The sequence below is a fragment of the Eutrigla gurnardus genome (genome assembly GCF_963514095.1).
Source record: "Eutrigla gurnardus genome assembly, chromosome: 18".
Lineage (NCBI taxonomy): Eukaryota > Metazoa > Chordata > Actinopteri > Perciformes > Triglidae > Eutrigla > Eutrigla gurnardus.
The window spans coordinates 2659570-2686064 of record NC_139929.1 but is presented as its reverse complement, the minus strand read 5'-3'; the positions used below and the strand labels follow the sequence as shown (position 1 = coordinate 2686064).

The 26495-nt window shown below is 43.3% G+C and overlaps 2 protein-coding genes across 2 annotated transcripts; both read right to left on the bottom strand.

The window, feature by feature from the left end:
- Positions 1-4756: 4756 nt before the first annotated feature.
- Positions 4757-5800, bottom strand: msc (musculin (activated B-cell factor-1)). Its single transcript, XM_084033404.1, has 2 exons — positions 5211-5800; positions 4757-5111 (listed from the first exon to the last, which is right to left on the bottom strand). Exons 1-2 carry the CDS (start codon positions 5610-5612, stop codon positions 5028-5030), a joined length of 486 nt encoding a protein of 161 aa, XP_083889530.1. The 5' UTR covers positions 5613-5800; the 3' UTR covers positions 4757-5027.
- Positions 5801-7851: 2051 nt separating this feature from the next.
- On the bottom strand, positions 7852-23911 carry trpa1b (transient receptor potential cation channel, subfamily A, member 1b). The gene is made up of 27 exons (XM_084033848.1): positions 23762-23911; positions 23303-23465; positions 22958-23133; positions 21849-21956; positions 21561-21669; positions 20844-20989; positions 20098-20234; positions 19063-19111; positions 16704-16803; positions 16485-16585; positions 15824-15999; positions 14535-14699; positions 14144-14258; positions 13786-13952; positions 13331-13421; positions 13131-13190; positions 12953-13045; positions 11427-11497; positions 11152-11308; positions 10976-11065; positions 9836-10005; positions 9623-9752; positions 9320-9502; positions 9161-9229; positions 8952-9053; positions 8757-8875; positions 7852-8502 (listed from the first exon to the last, which is right to left on the bottom strand). Exons 1-27 carry the CDS (start codon positions 23855-23857, stop codon positions 8289-8291), a joined length of 3357 nt encoding a protein of 1118 aa, XP_083889974.1. The 5' UTR covers positions 23858-23911; the 3' UTR covers positions 7852-8288.
- Positions 23912-26495: the final 2584 nt, after the last annotated feature.

Sequence of the window (26495 nt, the reverse complement as noted above, 5' to 3'; positions counted from 1 at the left end):
TCATTTATTGATATTCAGTTTTAACAGCCAATATTCATGCTGTAATCTGCCTTTTATAATGATAAAATATCTTAAAAATAAAGTATTTTACTAAGACTTTAATGTACCTGTTTGTGTGTAAGAACATATCGTCAGACCTTCCAGAAGTCGGACACAATGGGAGAAGTCTGCAGCGTGTATCGTGTAAAGGACCGCTGGTGTTAATCTCGTTGTGAGAGAGACAGAAAGGCGAGGGCGAGATAATAGATCTGGGGGGGGGAGGGGGGGGACAGGACCAGGATTGCTCCACAAACATCACAAATATCTGGACCAGGACGCCACCTAATGAACGGGAAACAATGGAGGCCGAGAGAGGGCCGCCTCCCCCCTCCTCACCAATAATGCATCCTCCCTTTCCCATCTTCTTCTACTCCCCCACCTCCCCCCCTCCACCGTTTTGGCTCGACCTTCCCTTTCAGAGTCCGGCTCATCCTGCCACAAAGAGCCTCCATTCTCCTCCCGGGAGGAGGCTGCCAGTCCCGCGCTGTAACCCAATCACCTTCCTAACAGAGGAGTGTGTCATCTCCACGGAGCAGCAGGAAGTCAGCTCCTCCGTCTCCTCCGTCTCCTCCGTCTCACACTCACCAGAGGGCGGACGCACCAAACCATCCACGCTCCGATGTCCTGCAGCCAAGAGCAGCAGGACATCAGATTTTTATATACTTGACTTGCAGGCTTAAATTTACATAACTGTGTTTAAAAGGTGATATTCTATATTTTCTTATTGTCAAAGAAATCCAACAAAAAGACCAAAATTAACAAGAATTATCTGTGAAGCCAAAACCAGATTGAGTTTAATCCTAATCCTAGTTTAAACCCCTGTACGACTCATGAACATGGGCGTTGTAGTTTATTTAGAGAGCCTCAAATCTGTGACTGAAACCGTTTCCCTCAGCTGTTTTAGGATAGAATATAAATATATTTTAATTAAAGTGTTGAAGTAAGATTTAAATCTTCATGATGAGAGTTCACGCTTCAGAGTTTAGTGTCACAGACGAGTCGAACATCAAATTAACAGACTAAAACAGCATTGGTTTTAAGTCTTTTCCATGAGATTGGTCTCTAATCAGAGCAATGCCAGGATTAGTCCTTAAAATTACATCATTTGGCATTTTGTATAAGTAACAATATGTATTTCATTCATTAAAAAAATATATATTTTGTGTTCGGTAACATAAAAAAATCCAATATTTGTGTTTCAGTGATGATAACCTTCACAGAATGGGCTTGAAAAAGTAAAATGATGAAAAAAAAGCGACCACATGATGCATCAGTGACGTTCATCCTCGGATCTGTTCCCTCAAACGTCCGACTCCTCGGTTCCTCCACAGACTGAAGTGTGGACTTTTATCCCTCTTCAATAGTTCTAATCGTGGTGATTTGTAGAAAATCAACTCTGTTTTTAGGACGTCCGTATATGGAAGGAATGTATTGTCTAAACAAAGCCGAGGAGCTCTAATGTTCCCACGAGGAATGTATACGTGATAGGAGTCGTTATAATTTACATATTCCTTTTCTCATTAGCGGTTTTGAGTGACTGGATATTGAATAACAAACACGGTGAAAGTGGGTTTGGAGGAGCTCAAAGCAGCTCAGGCAGATTCCTGCAGACCCCCCCCCCCCCCCCCCCCACAGATGTTGGCTTTGGACCTATAGTTCCTTCCTGTTCATGGAAATTCTTCTACAAATAAAAAAAAAAATGTTTCAGTCGTAGCAACAAAAAAAAAAGGATTGTGCTGAGCCTTTATCGCTGACGGAGCATTTATATATACGTTCCGCTTGAATTAAATTAATATCTGGAAACAATAATGATAATTAAACAACAGGATTGTTGTGTATTGTTATTATAGTTTCATTTACATGCACTTTTTTTTTAAAGGTCACAATTAAGGTGAGAAGTATCAAACTTCCTTGAGTAGAATTTTCAGGTATTTGTACTTTACCTGAGTATTTCTTGTGTTTTAATGCATTGATTATTTTTCTTCTTATTAATATGACAGCCAGTAGAAATATCCTTCATAATGTTCCTTTACTTCATACTTTGAGTACATTTTACAGCATGTATTTTTTCACTTTTACTTTGAAGTTGAATCAGTACTTTTACTTCTTTTACCAGTGTTCAACACAAGTATCTGTACTTCTACTTGAGAAGAGAATATTTGTACTTTTGACACCTCTGATGGTGAAAACCAGCAAAAGGAATTTAACACCCGGTCTTCCCAAAATCCCCAAATCCTGCACAGTCCAAGATAATGCTAACCATAATAGAGATCTGCTGCCCTCTGCTGGACAAAAGGAGATATTGCACTGTACGATGGAAACCAAGACCTCAACACATTCACACTCAATGCAACTTACAACTGAATCTAGAGAAAGAGACTTAAAGAGTATCTCATGTCATATTAATAAGAAAATAATAATATAATTCCCCTTAAATGCATTAGAACTCAATTCAAGCCAGTTTTGAAAATGTGAGGAGTAGAAAGTACAGGTATTTGTTTTAAAATGGAGTAAAAGTAAAAAGTTGTCAGAAAAATAAAATCCTCAAGTACAAATACCTGGAAATTCTACTCAAGTTCATAAATGCAATATTTGTACTTCGTTACAGCCCACATTTGCAAATCTACAAGTACTGAGCAGATATGACTGTAGGTGAAACATACAGGAAGTGACTTTCAACTTAAGAGTTCACATTTATTTATTTATTTCTCCATTAAAGTGAATCACATGATATCTACTCTGGAAAGCCCATTTACCAATACCAAGGCAATAATTTGAGGAAAGTTTCTTATTATTTTGAAAAACTTTCCCATTATTTTGAAATACTAAATCATTATTTTTTTAAATACTAAGTCCTTATTTTGAAATATTAAACCAAGTTTGAGAAGGTTTCTGATTATTTTGAGATAATAAGTAATTATTTTTAAACAGTAAGTAACTATTTTGAGATACTAAGTCGTTATTTTGAGATAATAAGTAATTATATTGAAACAGTAAGTAATTATTTTGAGATACTAAGTAATTATTATAAGATACTAAGTCATTACTTTAAGATACTAAGTCGTTATTTTGAGTTGAAGTTTCCATTATTTTTAAATACTGGTTTGCTGTTCCCACTCCTCACCACTAGATGTCGCCCATGTTTCACCACAAAGCTTCACCTTAGCACCAGAAACAGCAAACTGTTGGTTTTATCTGTGAAAACTTCGCTCATAGAGATAAACTCGCCACGCCCCCTCCCGTGACGTCATCGCCGTGTCTCTGCCCAACCCACGTTATGATTAATGGCGCCTCGTTTCCAGCGCAGTCAACACGAACGAGTCGTTCTCCCCGTCATTAGCGGCGGATCTCCCGGGTGTGAGAAGACGGCAGCGGGGCTCATTAGACGGTCCGGGTCCAGCAGAGGGACCCGGGTCTCCCGGGAGACCACTTCAGACTTCTTGGGAAAAACTCACCAAACACGCCAACAGCTGCGACTCCACACTAACCTGATGAAAACTCCTCTTCGTCTTCTTTCTTCATCACGACCACTTTGCCATCAAGTCTGCCCCCCCACACCCCCCAGACCCCCTCCCTCCGGGTCCTGGTCCTCCATCCATCTGTTCTCACGTCGTTTTAGGGGGTTTAACTGAACAGGAGGCCTCGGAGATCAAGAGATCACTGCTCGGCGTCAATGTTTTCAGTGTGACGTGCGCGTGTTTAGCTGCGCGTGCACGCGCGTTGAGTTGAACTTTTTGAGTGAAATATGAAGAAGTGCATTCCGTGAGATGGAGCTCTCCGGACCTCCTGCTGGCTGGTCTGAGATCTGGTCTGGAAACATTAGAAACACTACAGAAACGTCACTAATTAATGTTTGAACAGGTGGTTGTGACGTATTCATAATAATACATACATAATGTTTAAAAGAAACTTCTTTTTACAACAGAATAAAATCAAAGGAGCCTCAAGATTCATGGATTTGCTGACTGTGCGTTTGAAATCACGTGACAACCTGCACTTAAATAGAGCAAATAAAAAGCTAACTCACTGAATTGTTATGATTTCTGTTTTTGTGCAACAGAAGGAAAGAAGACAAACACTATTTGTATTTTTTTTTATCTGAAATGCAAAAATATCAAAGGACAAACATCACAAAGGCAATAAATACTGTAATAAAGGAGAATCCTGCTGCACATCAGTGATGCAATATGTCAAACAAGTAGAAAAACACAGCATTTTGAGTTGGAAGGTGTTTTTGTGAAATGCTCTCTAATAGTCAATCTATATATATTAATAATTTGAACACTAATAGACATGCACACAAGAAACTGCATATCTGAAAACAAACGTATACAATAATGACTTTATTATCTCAAAAGAATGAGAAACTTCTTCAAATTTAATGACTTAATATCTCAAAATAATGACTTAGTAACTCAAAATAATGAGAAACTTCCTCAAAATAATGATTTAATATCTCAAAAAATGACTTAATATCTCGAAATAATGAGACACTTCCTCAAAATAATGACTTAATATCTCAAAAATGACTTAATATCTCGAAATAATGAGAAACTTCCTCAAAATAATGACTTAATATCTCAAAAATGACTTAATATCTCAAAATAATGAGAAACTTCCTTAAAATGAATGACTTATCACAAAATAATGACTTAATATCACAAAATAATGAGACACTTCCTCAAAATAATGACGTAGTAACTCAAAATAATGAGAACCCTTCTCAAAACATTGACTTATTACCTAAAAAATGACTTAATATCTAAAAAAACAAAGAGAAACTCTCAAAATATTGACTTATTACCTCAAAATAATGAGAAAAAAGCATGTCTTTATTGTTCTCTCTCTCTTGTTCCCTCTTGCATCCCATTAAAGTTCGAGTCCCAGTCATGTTGGGGTCTTTCAGGGGCAGATGGAGCCTCAGCTGTGCAACAGGACGTGTTCATAATGTCTGCAGACTGCGAGAAGCAGCAGCAGCAGAAGAGAGTCTACGCTGTCGCTCCACACAGCCTCACAGTGGGGGGCAGGTCCTGGCTGTCCTCTGACCGGCCTGTCATCATGAAGGGCCAGGTCTGTCAAAGCAAACACAGCGTGGGTTAGCAGCAAACACACTACAACGCTCAAACGCATCAGTTAAAGCGTGTTTAAATATATAATAGATCTCTTCCTACCAGGTTGACTGGGTGCGCAAAGCTGCTCCCGAAGCGGTCGTCCTGCAGCAGCTGCCGCAGGTGCGAGATGTAGCTGGACGCCAGCCGCAGCGTGTCCAGCTTGGAGAGCTTGGTGTCCGCGGGCACCCAGGGCAGGCTGGTCTTCAGCCGGGAGAACGCCTTGCTCAGCACCCTCATGCGCGCCCTCTCCCTGGCGTTGGCCGCGTTCCTCTGCGTCTGGCGCGCGTCCTTCGGGAGGTGATGATGATGATGGTGGGGATGGTGACGCGCCTTGGAGAGCTTGGTGCTCTGCTCATCCTCCAAGTCCTCCAAGTCCGAGTCCGAGTCGCGGCTCCGCCCGGGGTCGTAGCAGGTGATCCTGTCGTAGTCCTCAGCATCACTGGCAGCGGAGCCGGTGGACATGGCGCGCTCCACCTGTGCGCGCACCCTTGGGAGGCGGACACACGCTTGGGGGGAAACAAGCAGTGACTTGGAAAAGGGAGCTTCTCAGCCTGAAGAGGACTTTAGAAAAGTTTGGGAGTTTTCTCTCCACTTTTAAATCCCCATTTGGTCCCTGCAACTTGTTTCCACTATAAAACCAAACGCTTGAGGTCAAGTCAGCCAATTGCAGCTCTCTCTGTAAATCTGAAACATGCCCTCTTCCTTAGCTACCCCTCTAATTTAAGTGTCCCGGACTTGGCATCTGCACAGTCCCCCCCACCTCCCCCCTTGAACATTTCTCCTCCCCCTTTTCTCCAAGCCACCATGACCTCAGTTAGACCACAACTCCATCCTATACTCCCGTTCAAGACATTAAGTTGCTCATCTGCAACATTAAACCACGTCAATTAATTGCATATTGTTGGTAAATCTAGTGAATTGCAAAACTCTCAGGATATCTGAGGATTGATTTCACTTCATTTTACGTTTTATTACAGGAGGTTTATCTATAAGTTCCCTTTTTTTGCGTCACATTGGACACATCTACAGTAAACACTTCACACAGATGTGTTTTTTTGGTGATAGAAATGTCTCGAGGACCTTATCAAAAGTGCCTAATCCTTGTGCTGGTTTCACAGAGGGATTGGGTTTCTGCAGCTGGAGCGGCCCTTTCACACGCGAAGCCCGATGCAGTGCACCGGCCCCAGCTGTTCCCCGTTCCCATGACATCTGGAGCGTTGGCATGACAAGGGTGTGGCAGAGGCGAGGAGGCACCATCTTCATTCCCATACTTGCAAATCAACTGTGCATCAAGTTGTTGTTGCTTTACGTCCTCCAAACTTTTCCATCCTTCTGGAGAGATCAGACCGTTTGGGGAGCAGAGACATTGCAGGGACGTTTTCTGAGAAATAATATGTTTTTGTGATATCTGTTTTGCACCAAGCGATAAAATATAGTATATCGTACACTGCATGTGAATCTTTGCAGAATGGAGTTCAGAGGTTGGATTTTTTTCTGAATCCATGACAAGAACCCCTCTTCCCTTTCTCAAGAGATTCCCAGCACATCCCAGGTCCCTGTCAGCTACCACTCTCCACATAATACGTGTGAAATTCAGATCTTTTTTTTATGACAATAGCAAGACTCTGCCAAGAATTACCTAAGCGCAGCTGAAATGCATGCTTGATTTTTTGGTCGAGGGCCATGCCAAGGATCACTAGAGAGGAAACCCAAACACTCCCCGAGACGGAGGGTAAAGCATTTCCAACATTCTGGCCCCCGATCTCGTCGTATTGATCTACTAAAAATATTCATCCTTTACTTTATAACTCCAATTAAAAATCAAGTGATTTTGAAAGTCACTGCTCAAGTTTCTCCTCCTTCACAGAGCAAGAATGTTCCCTAATCCAGGACACATTCCCATGCTTCCCCCCCTACACAATCCATGCTGTGGGGTTTTTTTGTTTTAACAAGAAGACCCGACATCGGCCGGACCTCGCAGGGATACTTAACTTCTCCTCGGACGTGTCAAGAAAGGTTGAGATATTGAGTTCCACTTGTGAGACGGTCAGAGCTTTCGGGCAGGCTGCCATCTCATCCATCCGTCAGCGAGGTGAAGGGCTCGGGGACGTGCAAGCTAAGGGATTCTGCTGTTGGATTTACTTCTCGTTTTAGAAGCTGTCATCTGCTTTTTTTCCCTGTATAAGACGAAAAGTTATTGGCTGCTTCAAGCAGGCTGAGATAAAAAACAAATGGGCTCATTAGTCATTCTGTAGACGTGGTTCCTCGAGTTAAAGCAGAACAATTATTATTGTGTGTAACCGACGGTTACATGGTTATTGGAGTTGCCCGGGGAATAATTAAACTCAGGGCCGACGGTAATAAATATCACTTAAAAACTCGACTTGAAGGGAGAGGGGGAGCCAACGTTTGTCCGTCAGCGAAGACTTTCAGAGGTCGCGACCTCTATCAGTGCTGGAGAAGCAGAGCGACAGGTGCGAGCCCACGATGCCAGAGGCCTCTCTCTCTCTCTCTCTGTGATTCCCATGCTCGCCTCTGAAGCTTTAAGCGGGCGTGCGACACCAGCGAAGAACCACATCAGACGCAATAATCCAGCAATTACTGTGAAGACTTTCTGTTATTGTGTCTGGTGTTGAAAAACCACGCCCGGCCCAGAAACACTCAAAGAGTCCAGAAATCAGTTTATAATTCATTTAATCTTCACAGGTTACTCATAATCTATCTGTGTCTGAATTTTTAAAATATTGAAATTAACACATCACATAAATTAATCTCCATATGGGAGGCTTCGTTTCAGCAGCTTTATATTTTCTCTGTCTCCAAAATGATCATTTATCGTCTACTTGTCACATTACTTGCACACGAAGACACACGACAGCATTTCAGAAACAGCTACTCTGCACACATAACAGACCTACGGGATTATGGGGGATTTACTGTTTCAGCTTCAATGAAGATCTATAGAATAACACCATGCAACACCAATCACTAAGTTTAAAGCATTAAATTAATTGTTCCCACAGTGCAGTCGACACATAATAGCATCTATATCTCTACCTTTAGAACATGGAGATAAGTCGCTTTGTAGAACGTTATATTTGTTGCTATGCGGAGATGGTTTTACTCGTCTCGTCCTCTTCAGGTCTTCTTGGACTCGATGGCCTTCATCAGCGGGATCCAGCGGGACACGCCGTGCCCTCTCGGCTTGGCCTGACTCAGACGGGCCCACTTGTTGCCTCCGACGGTCACGGGGCCGTCGTACTCGTCGGCCTCCGAGGTGATCTCCATCTTCTGGATGATGAGCTTCAGGAGGTGGTGCTGCTTCTCCATCATGCCGGACACCTCCTTCATTCTGACGGGGAGAAACACAGATTCAGTCTTTATTTAAACCAGAGTTAGATGTATAATCAGAGAGGCTCCATGTGCTTATTATAGAAAAGTCACACCTCTGTGACCTGGTAACAGTATTTATTTATTTTACACCACTAGGGGGCGCTCATGCAACAAAAACTACCATTAACTTGCTTGATAGACCATAGTTGGTTCATTCCTCACTGAAGTTCACTGTATTTTAAATGATCATCCGGTGATAAATGCGTGTTTTACCTGTACTTCTGCTTCCTGAGCTCGTTCTCCAGCCTGGTGCAGTGCGGGGATTTGGCCTGCAGACGATTCCAGACGTCCTTTGTGTCCTCCTCACCTATGATTAACTGTCTCAGGTAGTTCTGCAAACACAAGCGGGGAGAGGATTAGGAAACACGAAGATGTTAGTAGAGTTATCTGCTGTTAGCGAAGGCGTACCTTGGAACAGTGGCGGTTGGGGTAGATGATGAGGGAGGGTTTGTCCACTCGTTTCATAAACCAATAGGGCAGTTTGTCTTCCAGAGCGGTGTGCAGCTCGATCTGGGGTCAGAAGTTCAGATTTTCCAGTCAGAAGCGTTGACTTACATTTGACTCAATCAAAGAAGTTAGCAGATAAAGATGTTCTCTAGGAACAGAGTATTTCATACCTGCATGCCTATCCGTTTAAGGGCGGCGTTCCTTTGTACTTCGGCGATGTCTCCGACTGCTAGACCGATCTACAACACAAACAAAACACTTTTCAAATGCAAAGGTAGCGGGTCGTAGCTTTATTGTGAGAAGAGGATGTTCCTCCGGAGAACACTTACCATCAGGTTCACCAGCAGGATCGGCATGAGCAGAACGAAGGTCACGAAGATGACGTAGGTCAGGATGCCAAACGGAAGCCGGTTCTTCAGATAAGTGTCCAGGAAGTTATTTTGGTAGTTCAGCTCCCCGACCATCATCACGAACGTTTGTATCACCGAGAGCGGAACGCTGTCAAACTCTTTCTACGGGTAAAAAAGAATAATAGCTTAGCTTAGCATTCATGTTTCCAGGAGGATAAAGCATTTTTGGTATTAGCTCGACAGGAGAACAGAAGAGTTTTGATGGTCGGTTTCTGCTCCTACCTGGTTGAGCATCAACGCGTGGAACGCCAAACCGAAAGCCAACACCAGGTACAAGAACAGCATCACGATACGGACCAGGGTCCTCATGATCTCCCAGAACATCACCACATAGATGCCAATGCCCTCAAACCTGGAGAAACCGGAGATCATAGTATATACTTCTATGTTTCTATCATTTAAAAAAAGAGAGATTCTGTGGAAACGGTGCAGTACCTCTGGAGATAAAGGAGAAATCCAATCCAGGAGCTTAGAACTGCCAAAGCCCCTGCTTGCCAGTGTAGGGAACCCTCTACGTTGAGCATGGTGGGAACCATGAAGAGAAGGGAGAGGATGGCAGAGAACCAGTCGCTCTGGTTGGAGTAATCCTTGAAGTAATTCCAGCGCTTTTTCACGACAGGAAAAGAAAAATAGGGTTCACAATTAGACAGACCAACAACCTTGCAGATATTTCACAACATTCAATTCTGCACAGTCCGATTTTCCTCGCCTGGATTTCACATTTCACTTAACCTTGTGAGACCCGCAGGACCGCCGGTTCCCTAAACAGTCGTGGAATTGCATAAATGGGGTATGACTGGAAAGCTGAGACTCTTGTGCATTCAGTGAGCCCGACCGTATTCATTTATGATGATGTTAGTCCCCATAGTGGCCATTTTTTGATACTCGACCTCACAATATGAAATGACCTGTTGTGACCTCTAGGATAAGCACATCTCATGAAACTTTCTAACCACATCTACATCCTGAGGAATTCAAATGATTGATATACTGAGATAAATGGGGTTTATGAGCACTTTCCAGCAGAGGCGCTTGCCATCCAATCACCGAAAAATTAAATTATTGCAGAAATCTCCAGAAGTCCAACGGTTTTTGATACTAAATCACAGCATGGCCTTTTCCTACGGTGTTCCTCGAGGTCCAGAAACGCTGCGCCACTCATGAGACATAATTGAGCGTGACATCAGCATCGTAAACTTCCATCATAATGTTCAAAGCTCTCTCTAAACTTTTTTTGAAATCCAAAACACAACATTTACTGCAGATTATTGGCAATAAAAAGTTGACACAAACTGCGGAGCTGCATCCAATTCATCTTCAGGCTGTCACTTTCCCCCTAAAACAACAGGTCCACGTGGGCCTCTTCAAAAATCAGCTTCACAACAACACTTCAGCTAGATTATTGAACCCGTAACGGCTAAGCGGGGAATAAGTGCGAGGGTGACATTGTGGCAGCGGCGATGCAGCGATCCTGCTCGTCCATCACAGCTGATCGCCCACACAGACCCGCCGCTGAACAGATTCATGAGCACATGCTTCATGTGAGGTAATGACAACTGGCTTTAACGGCTTTACCTGTTGTGATATCTGCACCAGCTCCTTCACTATGGAGTAGACGTTCATGACCAGGACCATCACCATGCAGAAGGACAAGAAGAGGCTTTGCTGTGGAATGAAAGGGTATCAGGATTTTACTTTCATCTCTACAATTGGAACAGAAATGACACGTAGGGCTTGGACTTCTGTAATACCTTGCCGAAAGACGAGGGCACCATGGTGATGCTGTGCTCGCCCGTGTGGGTGGTGTTCAGAGTTGGCCTCAGGGTCACTATGAGGTGAGTGAGGGGCAGCAGGCCTAACAGGTACATAAACATGTTGAGCAAGTGGGCCATGCTGCCGTACGCAAACCTGTGGATTCAAACAGACGAGGTTTTAACACCCTGGTGCAGAGCAAACCCCCCCCTTTTCTTCCAACTGTAGAGTCGCAGTATGATCAGAATGAGGAATGACACTCTTGAGTACGCACCACTTCATCGCTAGGTACTTTTTGCAGACGGGGTGGTTGAGGAGTTCGATGCGGTTGTATTGCACCATCGCCTGCAGGAAAAGAGCACCAGAAAAAGCAGCCTGCTGTTAATGGCACATAAGCCCGGGAAAGAGCAGCCTGACAGCTAAAGCCTAAAAGATTTAAAAGTATGTGTGTTTGACTGAATCTCAGGCACGATGGAGGGAGAATCAGGGTATATGCAGTGTTTCTAACATCAGGCAGGAGACGAGATCGTTGTGGTTGTGTTATGAATATTACGACGTGACTGCTATTAGAGGAAGGAGTGATGCTTTCTCCCTGAATGACTATATAACAATCATGACATAATAGTTCAATGATATGACAAGAGCTCAATTAGACTTTCGTGCAGATGTAACCTGCTTTGAATTAATTGTGAAATGAGGATATTCGATATCTGTTTTTCACACACCTCCCGCTAAGCTCATCACACCGCAGCTCATCTTCTCTGGGTAATCATCCATTCATGGCTAGATCGTTTAGTCAGCCACAGAGGTAGCGTATGCTGCAGGCGTAGTCTTCCTCGTGTATATATATGCCTGTCTAACCTCGTTATTGTGCTCCAGGACCGTCTTCTTCAACCTGTCTGCCTGCTCTCAACCAGCTACCCGCACCGTCCCTCTCACTCAGTCGCTTGCTCCACTCTCTATAGCCAATCGCTCGTTGCCCTCAATAAATCCCTCTAATAGTCTGTGTCTGCTTTTGCGTCTACCTGCAATAACATAACAATTTCATGATATGAATGTACATGCGAGTACAGAGTTGTAGGCAGGTTCGTTGCTTCGAGCTTTCCATCTGCAGCTGCCACTTTCTAAACTACCTTGTTTCTATCACCTGTCACACATCAGTAAATGATGAGTTGGCGTTGCGTTTCCCCATCAGCTGTCTCTTGATACTCACTGCTGATGGTCAGTTGCCATGAATGATAAGAGGTGTGGACCACTGAAGACCACATTTAGCAGCTTGTCCATAAACATGTATGGCCAACACACGGCGCATGGCTTTTCCCCAACCTGGACCGTCATTCACTCGTACGACCTGGCCAGATTTATGTCTGTTTCCCACCAAACAAGGCCGTAAAAATCCCAAATCAACTGCTCCACTTTCCACGCCACAGTTTGCTAGCCTGGCACATTTCGGCCCTCGCTCCCTGGAGGCAAAGACACGGGGCCATGACAGCAGTAATGCCTTCTTCAGATTACAGTGTGTAGCGTTTAGGTGATCTAATGGCAGAGATGCCAGCCGCAAAACGGACAAACCAAACGCTGCTTTTTTTTCTGCCGTCGGCCATCGTAGTTCTACACACTTTGCTGCCAAATCCTACACATGCACCACCGGGGAAATGCAAATCTGAGGAGACCCGAGCTGTGGCGTTGCAGAAAAGTTGACGGAGAAAAACAAGTCACCACTGTCCCTCGTGCCTTCAGAAGAGATTATTTTTATTCCGCTGCACAAAAATGATACGCTAAAAAATAAAAGGTGCTTACGTTGAGTGCAGCTAAAGGTTGAACCCTCATGGTCTTGTCGGCGGCCTTCCGCGCCGCGAGGGGAGCTTGGAGCCACGAGAAGTTGTATTCAATCTACAAGACACAAAGAATTGGTGAATGCTTCATACAAAAATAGACTGCTGTATCATTTTCATTGTGCAGTTTCTCGGTATATTACGTGATAGTCGGGGCAATTGTGATCCTCATCGGATTCCGTCACACAGCAATCCAATAGGTGCTGTTGAAGAAAGTAGGAAAAACACAGTGACAGAGAGTTGAAGGGCTTTACACTTTCAAAAAAATGCTAAACTAGAACCAACAGAAAACTGCAGAAGGAGACAAGAAATGAGGATTTTCTTTTCTTTGCCGGTGGCAAACCTTGTAAGTCTCAGGCAGAAACTCAATCATGTCTAGTATGGGACTTCGTTGGCCGGAGCCGGGTTGGCACAGACTCAAAGCCTCAGCAGATCTGGAAGGAGAAAGCACATTCATCTTGAAGCTTTAGTGCACTGTTTAGCTGTAAAATGAGAAATGTATGACTCGACCGCCATGTTTAAAACAGTGGAGTCTCACTAATGCCATTAGGAGCAGAGAGGCAGAGGAACATGATTTATTATGTCAGGATACAGTGACAGTTTGAGCAAATATAATAAAACTGTATTGTTTTTCCTAAAAGTTGTTTAAACTGTAGCTTTAAAGTCACAACATGTGCAGTATTTGGGATTTTGGTGCTACCCGGTGGTAATTCTCCAACTATATGCCCAGATTTTGAATGACATAAAACACCCGCAGTATACAAGTTGTTTTAAGACATGATGTAATAATAAACACACCTGTCACTGTCAATAACAGCATTGACCACATCTTTCCTCCCATTTTGCAGAGCTTCGTGGAGGAACGACGTGTAGTTCTTGTTTAAGGTGACCTCTGCTCCCCGGGTCAGAAGGAGCTTCACTGCCGCCACGTGTCCCTCTTTTGCTGCGATGTGGAGCGCAGTGTTCTGGTGCATCAGTACATAACAGGAGACAGATAATCTGCATTTAGTGTAGTAAGTATTCAGTGCTACTTGTAGTTTATTAGTGCGGCGATGTTTGGAAAAACAACAGGAAGAAAATATGCCTCGAAATTGTTATGTTTCCACAAATAGGTGGAAAAATTAATGAAACCTTTTGAATCAATAGGAATTCATACCCCATCCTCGTCTGTTTTATCCAGTAGCTTGAGATTGGCTGACAGGAGAATGTCCATGGTTTGTGTGTAACCTGCAGATCCAGCGTGGTGCAGACAAGTCCAGCCCTTGTAATCGCTGTCAACAAGAAGCAGAGTCGGAGGATCTGGCACAACTTCAACCACTTCCAGAAGCAGATAAAAGGTCTGAAGAGTTCAAAGCTCCAACAACAAAGTCTTGTTCCCTATACTACATGCTCTAACATCTCTGTAAACTAACATGAATTGGTGCATAAATTGCACCCACTGCAGTCTAAAAATGGCCGAAGACCATTGTACAGTTTGCTTTTGCATGTGCAGTATATATACTTTTTAATGTTTGTGCATGTTTCCCTCCGTATGCACACGAGTCTACCTGTGGAAGAGAGCTCCTTTGCGCAGTAACAGCTGCACCACCTTGGTGTGCCCCTCTCTGGAAGCCAGATGGAGCGGGGTCAGGCCTTGCTCGTCACCTTCATTTAGTAGACGAGAGTCCGTGATGGTCTCCAGCAGCCGCTTACACGTATTGATGCGCCCATACCTTAAAGAAGAGAGGGATGAGAAGAAGCCGTAGGTTGTGGAGGAATGTTTGTCGCTGTTGATCTCTGAAATGAAAATGTTTTTTTTGTGTGTGAGGCCCACATCACGGCAAAAGCCAGAGGTCCAGCACAGTTCATACTGGCTGTCGAGTATCTCGCTCAAAGACACTTAAGATTGCTGTTACAGGGACACGATCCTGTAGGTAAAATACAGGTTTGAATAGTGACTAATGGTGCTGCGACATAAACAGAAATTACATATTGGCCAGCTACGATCTTTCTTTTGTCTCGGAAACCTTTTAAGAAGGTCGGCAGCACTTTGCGTGGGTGTGGTGGGACCGGAGGGGAAAGCAAATGAGGAGTCTATAAGAGGCAAGGCATGATATCATAGCGTGGCCTTCGTTTGCCCTCCAGCTCTAATGAAATAGGTGTACATGATAGAAAAATCCATAGCAATAATGTTCAATGTCTGCTCATTTCATACTATTAGTGGCATCTCTTCACGTGTGGCCCGGCTAATTGAATTCTATTCCTGTCACAGTGTCTTTGGGTCACTGTGTAATAAGTAATATGTAATTAATCATCGAAAAAGGCTTTTGAACAAAGAAATTGCTAACCAGATTAAAACAGATAGATGTAGGCACATGGTCATTTTTCATCTGACCGCTGTTGTTCAATTACAGAGATAAAAGCCTTGGCTTTAGGAAGATCATAAGTCAAAGTCCTTTGAAGAGTCATTTTTGATGAATGTTTCATACTCCTGTGGTATCATTGACCTGTATATAACACTTGTTACAGAGCAATTACTGGAATGTTTAAGACAAGGAGGATGTTGGAGCAGCCTTTTCGTCCTAATAATAAAGTCGTTGCGCAGAAAGTAATTGCTCCCGAGTGTGCAGCTTTTTCTGCAAATTGAATGTTGTAGCTTTACAATAACAGGACAGAGACCATATAAAAAAAGGAACTGAATATATGCACACTCGTCAATGTCAGCAACAGTGACATTTCTGGCTCTTCTGGAAACTCGGAGCAACTTTTAAATGAAAATCAGGTCAAATCAGTATCGTTTAGTTCTATGGGCTGGAAAAGTTGTGGCCCGGGGGTGGGGGGGACAAATTGAACTCACTGTGCAGCAAAGTGCAGCGCAGACTTCTTGTCCTTCGACTTGCAGGCGAGACCGACCTGCCCCGAGAGGCCCAGCATGTTGGTCACCGAGTCGTGGACGCCGAGTCTGCAGGCGTAGTGCAGCGGGGTGCAACCCTCATTGTCCTCGCAGGTCAACAGTGCCTTCACGCTGCCGAGCTAAAGTTAGACACATTACAAACACATTTATGGATTCATACATTACGAATGTAGAATATGTGTGTTAAACCATGCTTAAGTAAGCTGCGGCAATCATGCAGCACTAAGGGCACATATTACATAGCTTCTAACAAGGCTACGGTTCCACACTCACACATAATGAAATCATATAAATAATAATGTAGTGTAATTATATGTGCACACAGATGAACAGAGCTCTCATTGTAAACAACTATCGAGCGTAATTATATATATCAGCTTTCCTCTGTGGCTCATTTTGAAAAGCGCCATTGTAGCTTTAGGTAAAGCTTACAGTGTTTTAAAGGATCATCTGGCTTAGTGAGAGTATAATGAACTTCATCAGCCGGCGCCTCGAATGCAGGCTCGAGGCAAATTGATCGAGGACATTACAGTTATTAAATTGCAATCTTAATGGCGTCTTTGTCTATATTCGACGAGACCACGATCCGACTGAATTAACTGACCTGCAGTACTTCTTCTGGGAGGTTTTTGAGCCCCTTGGGCTGGAGAATGGCCAGGTGAAGGAAGGTGCAACTGCATTCGTCTTTCACGTTTACATTTGCTCCTAAAGGACACAAACATATGGATGTGAGTGCACCTTTCATTAACAGGCGCTTTTTTCTTTTTTTTATATACAAATAACATGATTACTGCTGGCGGTGAGGTGCAATGAAGTAGCTCACCTTTTGACAGCAGCAGAGCCACAGTTCTCCACGCTCCACAGCTCGTAGCCAGCAGCAAGGGAGAGTTTCCTTTACAATCGATGCTGTTAAGGTCTGCACCCTGAGGAGGAGAATGTACTAAAAACCTTCAAATTACCTCATTCGTTACCACATTAAAATTAACACACGTTGCTGCAGTTGCAAATGGGATAAAACCCATACAATAAATATGACCATAAGGAACATTAGTGGTATATATGTATTAAATTGTACACTGCATTTCCTGTTTGCATAATCATGCACCATACAAAACAGTGCTATTTTACTGAACAAATAAAGCTCCCCATATAATCTCATAATGTCAGTTGTGTGACATGATGGCACATACACTTGTATTAATATTAATTTTAGACACTGATTTTTAAGCTTAGCAGCCATAATAATCCATGGGGAAAAATATGAGCAAAGCTGTATTGATTAAACAGTGTGAACAAATAATAAATTTTTCATTATCATAGGCCTACTTATAATGTTAAAAGACCATAGCAGCGTTACTACATTACCACAACATCGGCCAGCTAGCTTACATAAACCTCTACCATGTTTACCAAAATGTCGTGTTTTTGAGATCGTTTTTTTTGCTAACGTGTTGTCTATATTCAATCAAGATTACAGAATTTTCCTGAAAATGTTCGTCAAGTTTAGTTTAAACTCACCGCGTCATTAAAATCCTCCTTTTTTTTGCTCAAATTCAAGTTTTACAGGCAAGTTCAGCCCACCAACGGCTGTCTTGGCTCTGTTGTGATTGACAGCTCAAAGGGGCGGGACTAAAGTATAACAGAGGTCGATGATTGGCAGAAATGTACATCGGGCGGGAATTTCAGGCTCGCGCAGACACGGCGCAACAGTTCCTGGTTCCAACGTCCAATCAGAGCCAGCCAGATACCGTTTGACCAATAGAATGCAGCCAAGCGAACCAGGTACGGACAGAGTGTGCTTGTTATTGAGATCGGCGTACACCGAAATGAGACTCCCATGAACTTGATATTAGCGGCTGGCTCCACCCGGGCCACTTAAACCGGAAGCGGTCATTAACAACAAGTGAATCCAGAACCTTGCTAGCTTCGGACGCGGACTGTGTATTTGATGTCAATGCACGGGTTTTAATGTCTTTTATAGGAGTATTTTTTGATGAAAAAAAACAACACGGTGATTTTCACAAGGTTGGATTACCTAAAGCCAGTGTTTGTACACACGTTTCAACATGGATTGGGAGTGAACGGCGGTTACAACAGGTAGGCTGAGCTCCACTTAACTATACACTGCAGACACTTAAATACACAAGATGTGTTTGTATACAGTAGGAATATCTGCTAATGGAGAGAAGTCAGAATTACACTGCTATGGTCCTTTAAAGGGATACTTCATTCATTTGTATTAAACTTAGTATCGTTAGAAACCCGGTCATATTGTTGAATGGTCATGCATAATTTCCACATTTCCCCCAGAGAGGGAGATCTCCGCATTTCTATTCTGAAAAAGATCTGCAGTGACACAAATATCGTCATTTTACGTCATCGGAGGCTTTGTTTAGAGGGGGAATAAGTAATGTAGTAGTATATAGTTAGGTGGAAATCATATGAATGGAAGAATTTAGTCGTTATTATTGTATTTATATTTTTGTACAAGAATGAACAAAACAAAGTAAATGTTACTGCCGCTGAGGCCTGATTTGTTGGGTTTATACACAATATATTGAAAACAAAACACCAAGCCAAAGCAATTAGCTGGTCTTTGGCGCCAAGTGATGCCAGTCTCTCAGTCTCTAGACCATTTAATGATTTCCAAAGTAAACACACTCAGTGTGGTGGACACATTTATGTCCTGTTGCAGCCAGTGTTTGTACTTGTAGAACGATGAACGCTAGGAGATCATCTTGGACCGCACCATCCTTTTTTTTCCTGGCAACACAGCACTGTTGAAATGGTCTGAAGTGCAGCAGATGGTGACAGATGGTCTAAGAGCTATTTGGTTGCACCTTTTTAACATTTTACTGAGTCATGAGTTGTGTTTGAAATTGCCAATATAGAAGAATATATTGGCAGAATGACCCGACATCCAAATAGAATTCGAGGAGCAGTGAAGACGACTCTCAGCACAGATGGAAAATATGTTGATTTGCCCTTTAATTTGCAAAAGGAAAATGGAGTTTTGCTGTCTTTATGGCAGGATGATAATAACGCCGTCCCCTGTATTGATGTTGGGAGTGTCCTGTGCTTAACAGCTGTTGTGTGTGTGTGTGTGTGTGTGTGTGTGTGTGTGTGTGTGTGTGTGTGTGTGTGTGTGTGTGTGTGTGTGTGTGTGTGTGTGACTTATTTACCAAAGAAATGAGGTACTCTGCCAGCTCTGTGTGGTCAAATATTGTAGCCCTGGAAAAGTAAACACATTTGTTGTAAACCAGCCACACAACGCGTGGCTTTGTACATTTTAACGACACTATCAGATGTGAAATATGAGCCATCTAATACTAATTCTGCTTTGTCAGAGCTATGATATAACAACCGGAGTATATCCTCGTGGGTCTTTTACTCCCTGGCTTGTAATGGCTGACTTCAGGGACTAATACCTCGTATTCAAGTGGCATTCTCCATAAAGAATACTCAGAGTGCTCACTATGTCCTTGTAGCAGGTCGTACCACGCTGCTGTTCGTGCCAACACAAATAGATTTTTACAGCAAAATCAATGTGGGAAGGACAGCTTTATTATGAAATCATATCATTATTATCGTCCCCAATTAGCGTACATAGGTCTCCAGCCACAGCGGATGGATTGGTATCTGTGTTTCCTGTTCTTCTGACGCGGCGTTATCGTGTTGATAGCATGCAGATGGATTGGTCTTTACGCAGCACGAGCAAGCAATTAAGGTAGTAACCATGGATACACATCTACATAAATACTGTGATGTGCATTTTAAAGGGACTCATCTGTGAATAGCTTAATTGGACGTCTATTAATAGGATGCAAATTAAAGTTTGTGACATTTTTACTATAGAAAGGGGTGAACACGACAACAACAACAACAAAAAAATCCATATTAGCACCTCTTAAGCACTAATTAATGTTGTTTGTTTAATCTAATTAAATCAATTTGTGTTTTTTTTACTGGGGATCGTGTGTTAAAGTAACTTATGGGAATTTATATTTGTTGCCTGGCAACATCCCAATAATGACACTTCTCCAGACAGTCACTGCACCCGGCCAAGAAATATAACGGAACATGTCCAATATTCCTTTAAGTCTCTTAATGGTACGTTCAAAGCTCAGCTGTAAAGAGCAGCTAAAGAGCCTCATTAACACGGAGGCTGTGCTCTCATGGGTGTAGCGGTGAAACGGGGCCGACGAGGCTGAGCTCACCGGTGTAGCGGCGTCTGACTCGCCCCATCAGTCAGGTTGATGATGTCTTCCACTTGGTCAAAGGAGGACAGCATCAGTTTCACCACCTCGGTGGCACCCTGGGTGCAGGCTAAATGCAGCGGTGTGGACTTGTCATTCTGGACAGCAAACAAACAAACATTGGATTTCATAATTAGGGATGAATTATGATTACATGTGATGAATATTCATGATCACGTCTGCGCCATACAGACAGAATATTAGCATGCACGCATGGACTGCGCTTACACACATGCATATTGTTCACTTCCCCCAGTGCAGCATCAGCAAAAGCATCTCCCAGACTTACTGTCCGGCTGTAACACAAGCCTTTAATGAGATAACCAGGGCTGGCAAGAGGGAGGCCAGTGATCGCTCCACGATGAGAGGGGAGGCAATTTGTATCAATTTCACCCATTGAAACTATCACTCCCGATTCCTGCTGTAGCTTTGCCCCCCCCGGAGCTATAGACGTAACGATCGCTACCAGATGGCCGCGTTAAGGCCGACATGCTCAAACAGCCCCGGTTTGCCAGGGAAAATGCTTTACATGGCAAGACAATGCAAATCTGATGGAAAGCAATATTTGTAATGTGCAGTCGCCAGGTGTTGATACGCTTATGACTATGAGATGCAAAGTGGTAGTGGCAACCAAATGAGTCTGCCCTTCTTGGCTTCTTGAAGAGATTTATATATATATATATGTGTGTTTTTTATGATGTCAGTACCTGTTGTTGGTCCACTTTAGCCCCAGTAGCGATGCAGAGGGCGATGGCCTCGATATTCCCGCCACGCACAGCCAGATGGAGAGGACTGCTCCTGGACTTGTCTAAATAGTTGATGTGAACGTCAGCTTGGTGGCCTAACTTCTCTCCTGCCAGCAGAGAAAAGTAAATCAATTCTCCAGCTCTCCGTTGTGAACGATGCACCCAAGACGTACAGGACTCATAAGGAAGATTTGCTGCATGTCTGTACGAGCTTATTTCATTTCATATTTCATCACTGACGAAGGAATCTCCGTTGCATTAATGTTTACATTGTTACTGACAGTGGAAGGACGTTACGAGTAAATCTTACTATTTGTGGTTTGCTGTCAGTCTGAGTTCCCGAACAGCACTAAGAATGCGAATCCTCATTAATTCTCTTGCGGAGAAATATCATAAATATTTTTCTGCTCTGACAAAATCTTTGCTTAAACAAGAACAAGAAAGAAAAACAATATTTGCCAAGCAGACCTCCCACTGCGGATAAACACAGTGTCAGTGTGTGGCATCTGGCCTCAACACAAAATAACACATTCCACTAAACGTCTCGAGGGGCTCCTTTTATCTATCAGTTTAATGTGCTGTTTGGCCTTGTTAAAAAAAAAAAGAAAGAAAAAGTTTTTCATCATTGTCAGCACTTTACATTTTTGATGATGGATGAATCTTTTTTTTTTGTCGTACCGGCCTTCAGGATCGCCTCCATGGCTTCCTTTGCACCTGCGAAGGCGGCGGCGTGCACTGGGAAATGGCCGAGCTTGTTCTGTTTGCATAGCCGCGCTCCGTGCTTTAACTTTGACATAGAGGAGAATGGATGGGGGGGAGAAAGACAAACAAGAGGCAATTCATGGTCAGAGACAAAGCTGCAGAGGGCTGGCAGTCAGTATAAAGAAGCTGCATAATCTGTCCTCTGCAGACGGACAGTTTTTCTTCACCGGGTGCTGTAAGAAGACACGTGTCTCTTGTACATACCAATGTGCTGAGAGCCTCACAGTTATTGATGGAGCAGGCAAGCATCACCGGGGTGTTTCCAAGGTCTCCCTGTAGATTGCTGTCCGTAGCGCTGTAGGACAGCAGCAGCTGCAAAGGGGGGGTAGAGATAAAAAAAAACCTACTAAACGGTGATCTCCATCCTGCCCTCCACTCTCGTACGCCTGCGTCATTTATTTATCCGACGTACCGCAACCGTGTCATGTTTGTGGAACGCAGCCAGATGCCGTGGCGATGGCGGGGACAAGGTCTTTCCAAGTAGATGGTTGAGTCAGGCTTTGTCAGGTGCATAAGCAGCTGTCAGTGCAGAGTTGCTCTAAGTAACAACTTCTTGTGTTATGAAGGACGTGATGATATGATCGTCTACTACCATCTTTTTTATCTTCAAGGTTCTTTTTTTTTGGGGCTGTTTTTGCCAGATTCAGCCTCGGAACGTGGGGGGCGCCGACTCGACCACTGAGCCATCCTGGCACCCCCCTATCTTCAAGTTTCAAGGTTAATTTATTGTCGTACAACACAGGGTTGTGAAGCGAAATGTATGCATGAGAGAAAAATCAATGTTCAGGAGGTGTGTGTGGAGGATGAGGTGGAGTTGAGGAGTCTCACAGCCTGAGGATAGAAGCTGGTCTGAGGTCTGGTGGTATGGCAGCGGATGCCCCTGTATCAGACGGCAGCAGGCCGGACAGGCTGTTGCGGTTATTAAGTTGAGACGATGAGAAACAAATGGACTTCCTGTCGGGCGTACTGGCTTTATCAGGTCAACTAAAGCTTAGTCATTCAATCCACTGGAGACTGTATGCAAACTATTTGGGCGTGAAGGGTTGGTGAATTATTTATACCCTTTCTGTTCTTTGCATATTTTTTTATTTTTGTTCATATTCTATAATAGATTATTTTAGATTTAGGTTACTTTTCCACTGTATTTATATTTGTGCACCATCAAATTCATCGTAAGTGCAAATATGGCAATAAACCGTTCCTGATATATTTTAAAAAAGTACTTCCATGTCATCAGTATCTATGCATGCAGTTCTGTGAGTGTGATGGTATTTAATAGTCCGTATTATCAGTGAAGAGAACACAATGATCACCTCCACCAGGTGGTTGTGTCCCAGGCTGACGGCCAGGTGCAGAGGGGACAGGCGGGCCATGTTGAGGATGTTGGGGTCGGCCCCCAGGTCCAGGAGAGTCCTGCAGCCCACTGCCTTGTTCCTCTCCACCGCCCAGTGTAAGGGCACATTGCCCTGCTCATCACAGCTGTTCAGATCTGTAAACACATGTAGATACGGGCATCACATCAAACATACTGCTTTATATGCGATCATATTTTACTTCAGTGACAAGCGACGCCCGTGACTGGAGAGTCACGCGACTTGACCGCCGCTCGGTGTCGCCGCTGGAGAGCGACTTCTGATCGATGGCGGAGGCAGGCTTACCCTGTGAGGCTATGACAGTGGTGATGAATTGGATGAGGGTGACGTGGTCCCCCGCGGCGGCGTGGTGGAGGGGGCCGGCCCCGCATTCATCTTTCTCACTCAGGACCTCTGGGTTCTTCCTCACCAGGTTCTCCAGGAGAGCCAGGTCACCCTTCTCAGCCAACTGGACAGCAATGTGTGATAATAAAATAGGATTGCGAAGATAAAGAGGGAAATCCATCAGTCTATCTCTGATTTCACCCACAGATTACATGACAGTGATACTTATTAATGCAAACAGGCATTAACGGCAATCATAATGTCCAATTTTTATTCTCTATTCGGCTCTTCACAGTGACTTTCTTTGAGGTTACACAGGGTTGGGATTACTTAAACACTCCTCATATTATACATACATGCAGGAGACAATTCTTCACGGTTACATATTTAAGAAATCAAGACATTTGGTAGCAGCCTCACCTCGAATACATTTAGTTTAGCCAGGCCTGGATCATCATCCTCGATCACGTATGTGTAACAACTGGTCTGTCGGGTAACCTCCCTGCCGAAGTTCATCACTCAACCGACGCTCAGTGGAGACATGAAGGGGGTGACGGCAGTGACACGCGTCTAGACATTAACACACACAAAACACAACACATGGATGAACATCTGTATGCAGGTGACAGGAAGCTACTTAAATGTTTAAAGCCTGCTTTACAAGCTAGAAGAACACAGAGGGTTGTATGACGGAGAGGGCAGATAAGGCCTTAAGCCATAGCTTCCTCTCGCCATGAGGGGATATGGGCACAGATGACTTTGTCATTACCCGAAAAGGGCATTCAGATGCCAAGTGTTTCGGAGGTTAAAGCCCTTCTGTTGAAAAGGGGGGGAAAAAGCAATTATGTTGCTCACAGCTGGAGGGGGGGTTGTTGTTTGAGTCAGTCCCAGGTGTCCTTGGGTGATCCTAGGCACGAGCGGGATTGAGATTGACCTTGTAATTGTGTCGTACGAGGCCCTCAGTCACATCAAAAGGCCAAACAACAAATCACTTTTCTGTTTGTTTGGTGAGTAAATAACTAAATTCTCATTGGAAATCCCCTCGACTTCACGCAGCTCCTTCGGTGTGCAGCGATCGGAAGTTGTTCGCCGGGTCAAAAACGGCAGCTTTACCCAGCGAGGAGGACAAGGGGGGTCGTTTTGTAGAACTCATATTTTTTTTGTTTCACGTTGCTCACTTGATTTACAGTGCATTCATGTCACTGACAACTGGCACTTAAGTAATATAGCAGATCAACCTGGATAAAATACTGTAACAGGGGCCTTTGGCTTCTTTAAAGTGAGCAGAATAACACTCACACTCACATGAGTGATCAATAATGAACCCTAACCCCTGTGAGCTGTGGTCACCGTGGCGATCAATTTAATTCACTTCTCATCAGGCAGCTCCACAGATTAGTAATAGATTTTTCCATCTAGCAAATAAAGAAAATAAATCATAAGAAGTAGCTGTTTATGAGCTACATAAGTTCACAGGCGATCAATAGTCCATTGATACAGGTGTTACAGATGTGGGATTTACGATGGATACCCAGCAATGCAATACAATGTCGTTATATCATTCACAAATATTTGGAAAAAGATCGCTGAGAAACTGTCCCCATTAGGATCCATCAATATTTTAGTGCAGCTTTTGATCAGGCTCTATTAAGTCGTGACCACAATGCAAAGCAAGTGATGACTCATAATGAACCAGCAGGCGTTTTGGACCTCAGTTCACCTCCTCCGTTGTCCATATAGAACTTTGGGCTGCAGTAAATCCGGTGCAGCCTCATTTTCTCCTAATTTGATAACGACACTGTATGCGATCCTCCCAGTTGTTTCCGAGCAACAGTAAATAACTGCCATTGTGTTGTTTTTTTGTAACCGAGCTTGCCACTCATCTGTTTGCAGAGTCAAGTGAAGAGGAAGTGGTCTAATGGCTGCCGGTAAACGCATTTCCTAAACAGCTGAAAAGAGAGTCGTAGAAAATGATTGCATTAAACAATGACATGCATGTCGGGGGATTTGCTTTCAAAGTCTCGGCTTACGTTGTTTAAATTGAACTGGATACAGTTCTATTATTGACTAAATCGGACAAGGACACGAAAATATCCACTTCATGTCCCCAAGATATTAAAAACAGTCAACACAAATAAACAAAGAGATTCAACATAGTTACTCAACATAAAAGAAAACATATATTTAAAAAAAATATGTCATCACCTATTTTGGAAAAATAAAAAAAGAACTACTACACAAAATACGCACAGCGAAAATAACACAATTGCCAAGTTCCCCCCCAAAAAACTCTATAAGCTCAATAAGCCTCTCTCATATTGTATATATATGTGTCAGGGAGCCAGTGTAAATGAAGGACCTGGTCTGACCCTGCTAGTATGGACCATATTTATCTTAGAGACCCATTGATAGCATACAATATGAGGCCGTTTCTATTGTTCTACTCTGAGTTGTACTAGCAGCAACCTTACAATTCTGAACCTTACCATTCTGAGTTCACCACTGCCAACAGGAGTCCGAGGGGGCCACTATATATACACTGGATAACATTATTTTGCATCACCTGCAATTTGTTCCTAAGTTTAGCTGTCAAACCCCTGTACCAAGCAGAACATGCATAATTGAAATGACACTCCAGAACGAGAACTTTCTGAACAGAAAAGTCAAAATGCCTGGTCCTGCAAAACAGGAACTTCAGTTTGCTGGCGCATTAAGATGACAATTCAGCAGAAATGTGTTCACAGAACGACGATCCAGTATTATTCCTTAAAGTTGAGACACTTGTCTGAGATTCAATTTTAAACTCCATTACAAGAAACTTTCAACTTCTTGACGGTTTCTTCTTAGTTCCAAACAGGATTGACTCACTTTTATCTCAATCTATCGAAAGCTTTTCACTCTCACTGACATCATTCCCATAGCAGTAATGCAGAATCATCAGCATACAACAAAAGCTTGAATGTCATTTATAAACATAAAAAAATAACAGAGACCCAAGAATAGAACCTTGCGGCACCCCATGTGATAACCCGAGGTTCTGATAAAACTGCTTCAACGTAACAGGATTGAGTTTTTGCTGTAATGTAAGAAGTAAATGCACTGTAGCCTTGACAGCATGGTATCACTCACTTTGTAAAAGGCTTTTTGCAAATCC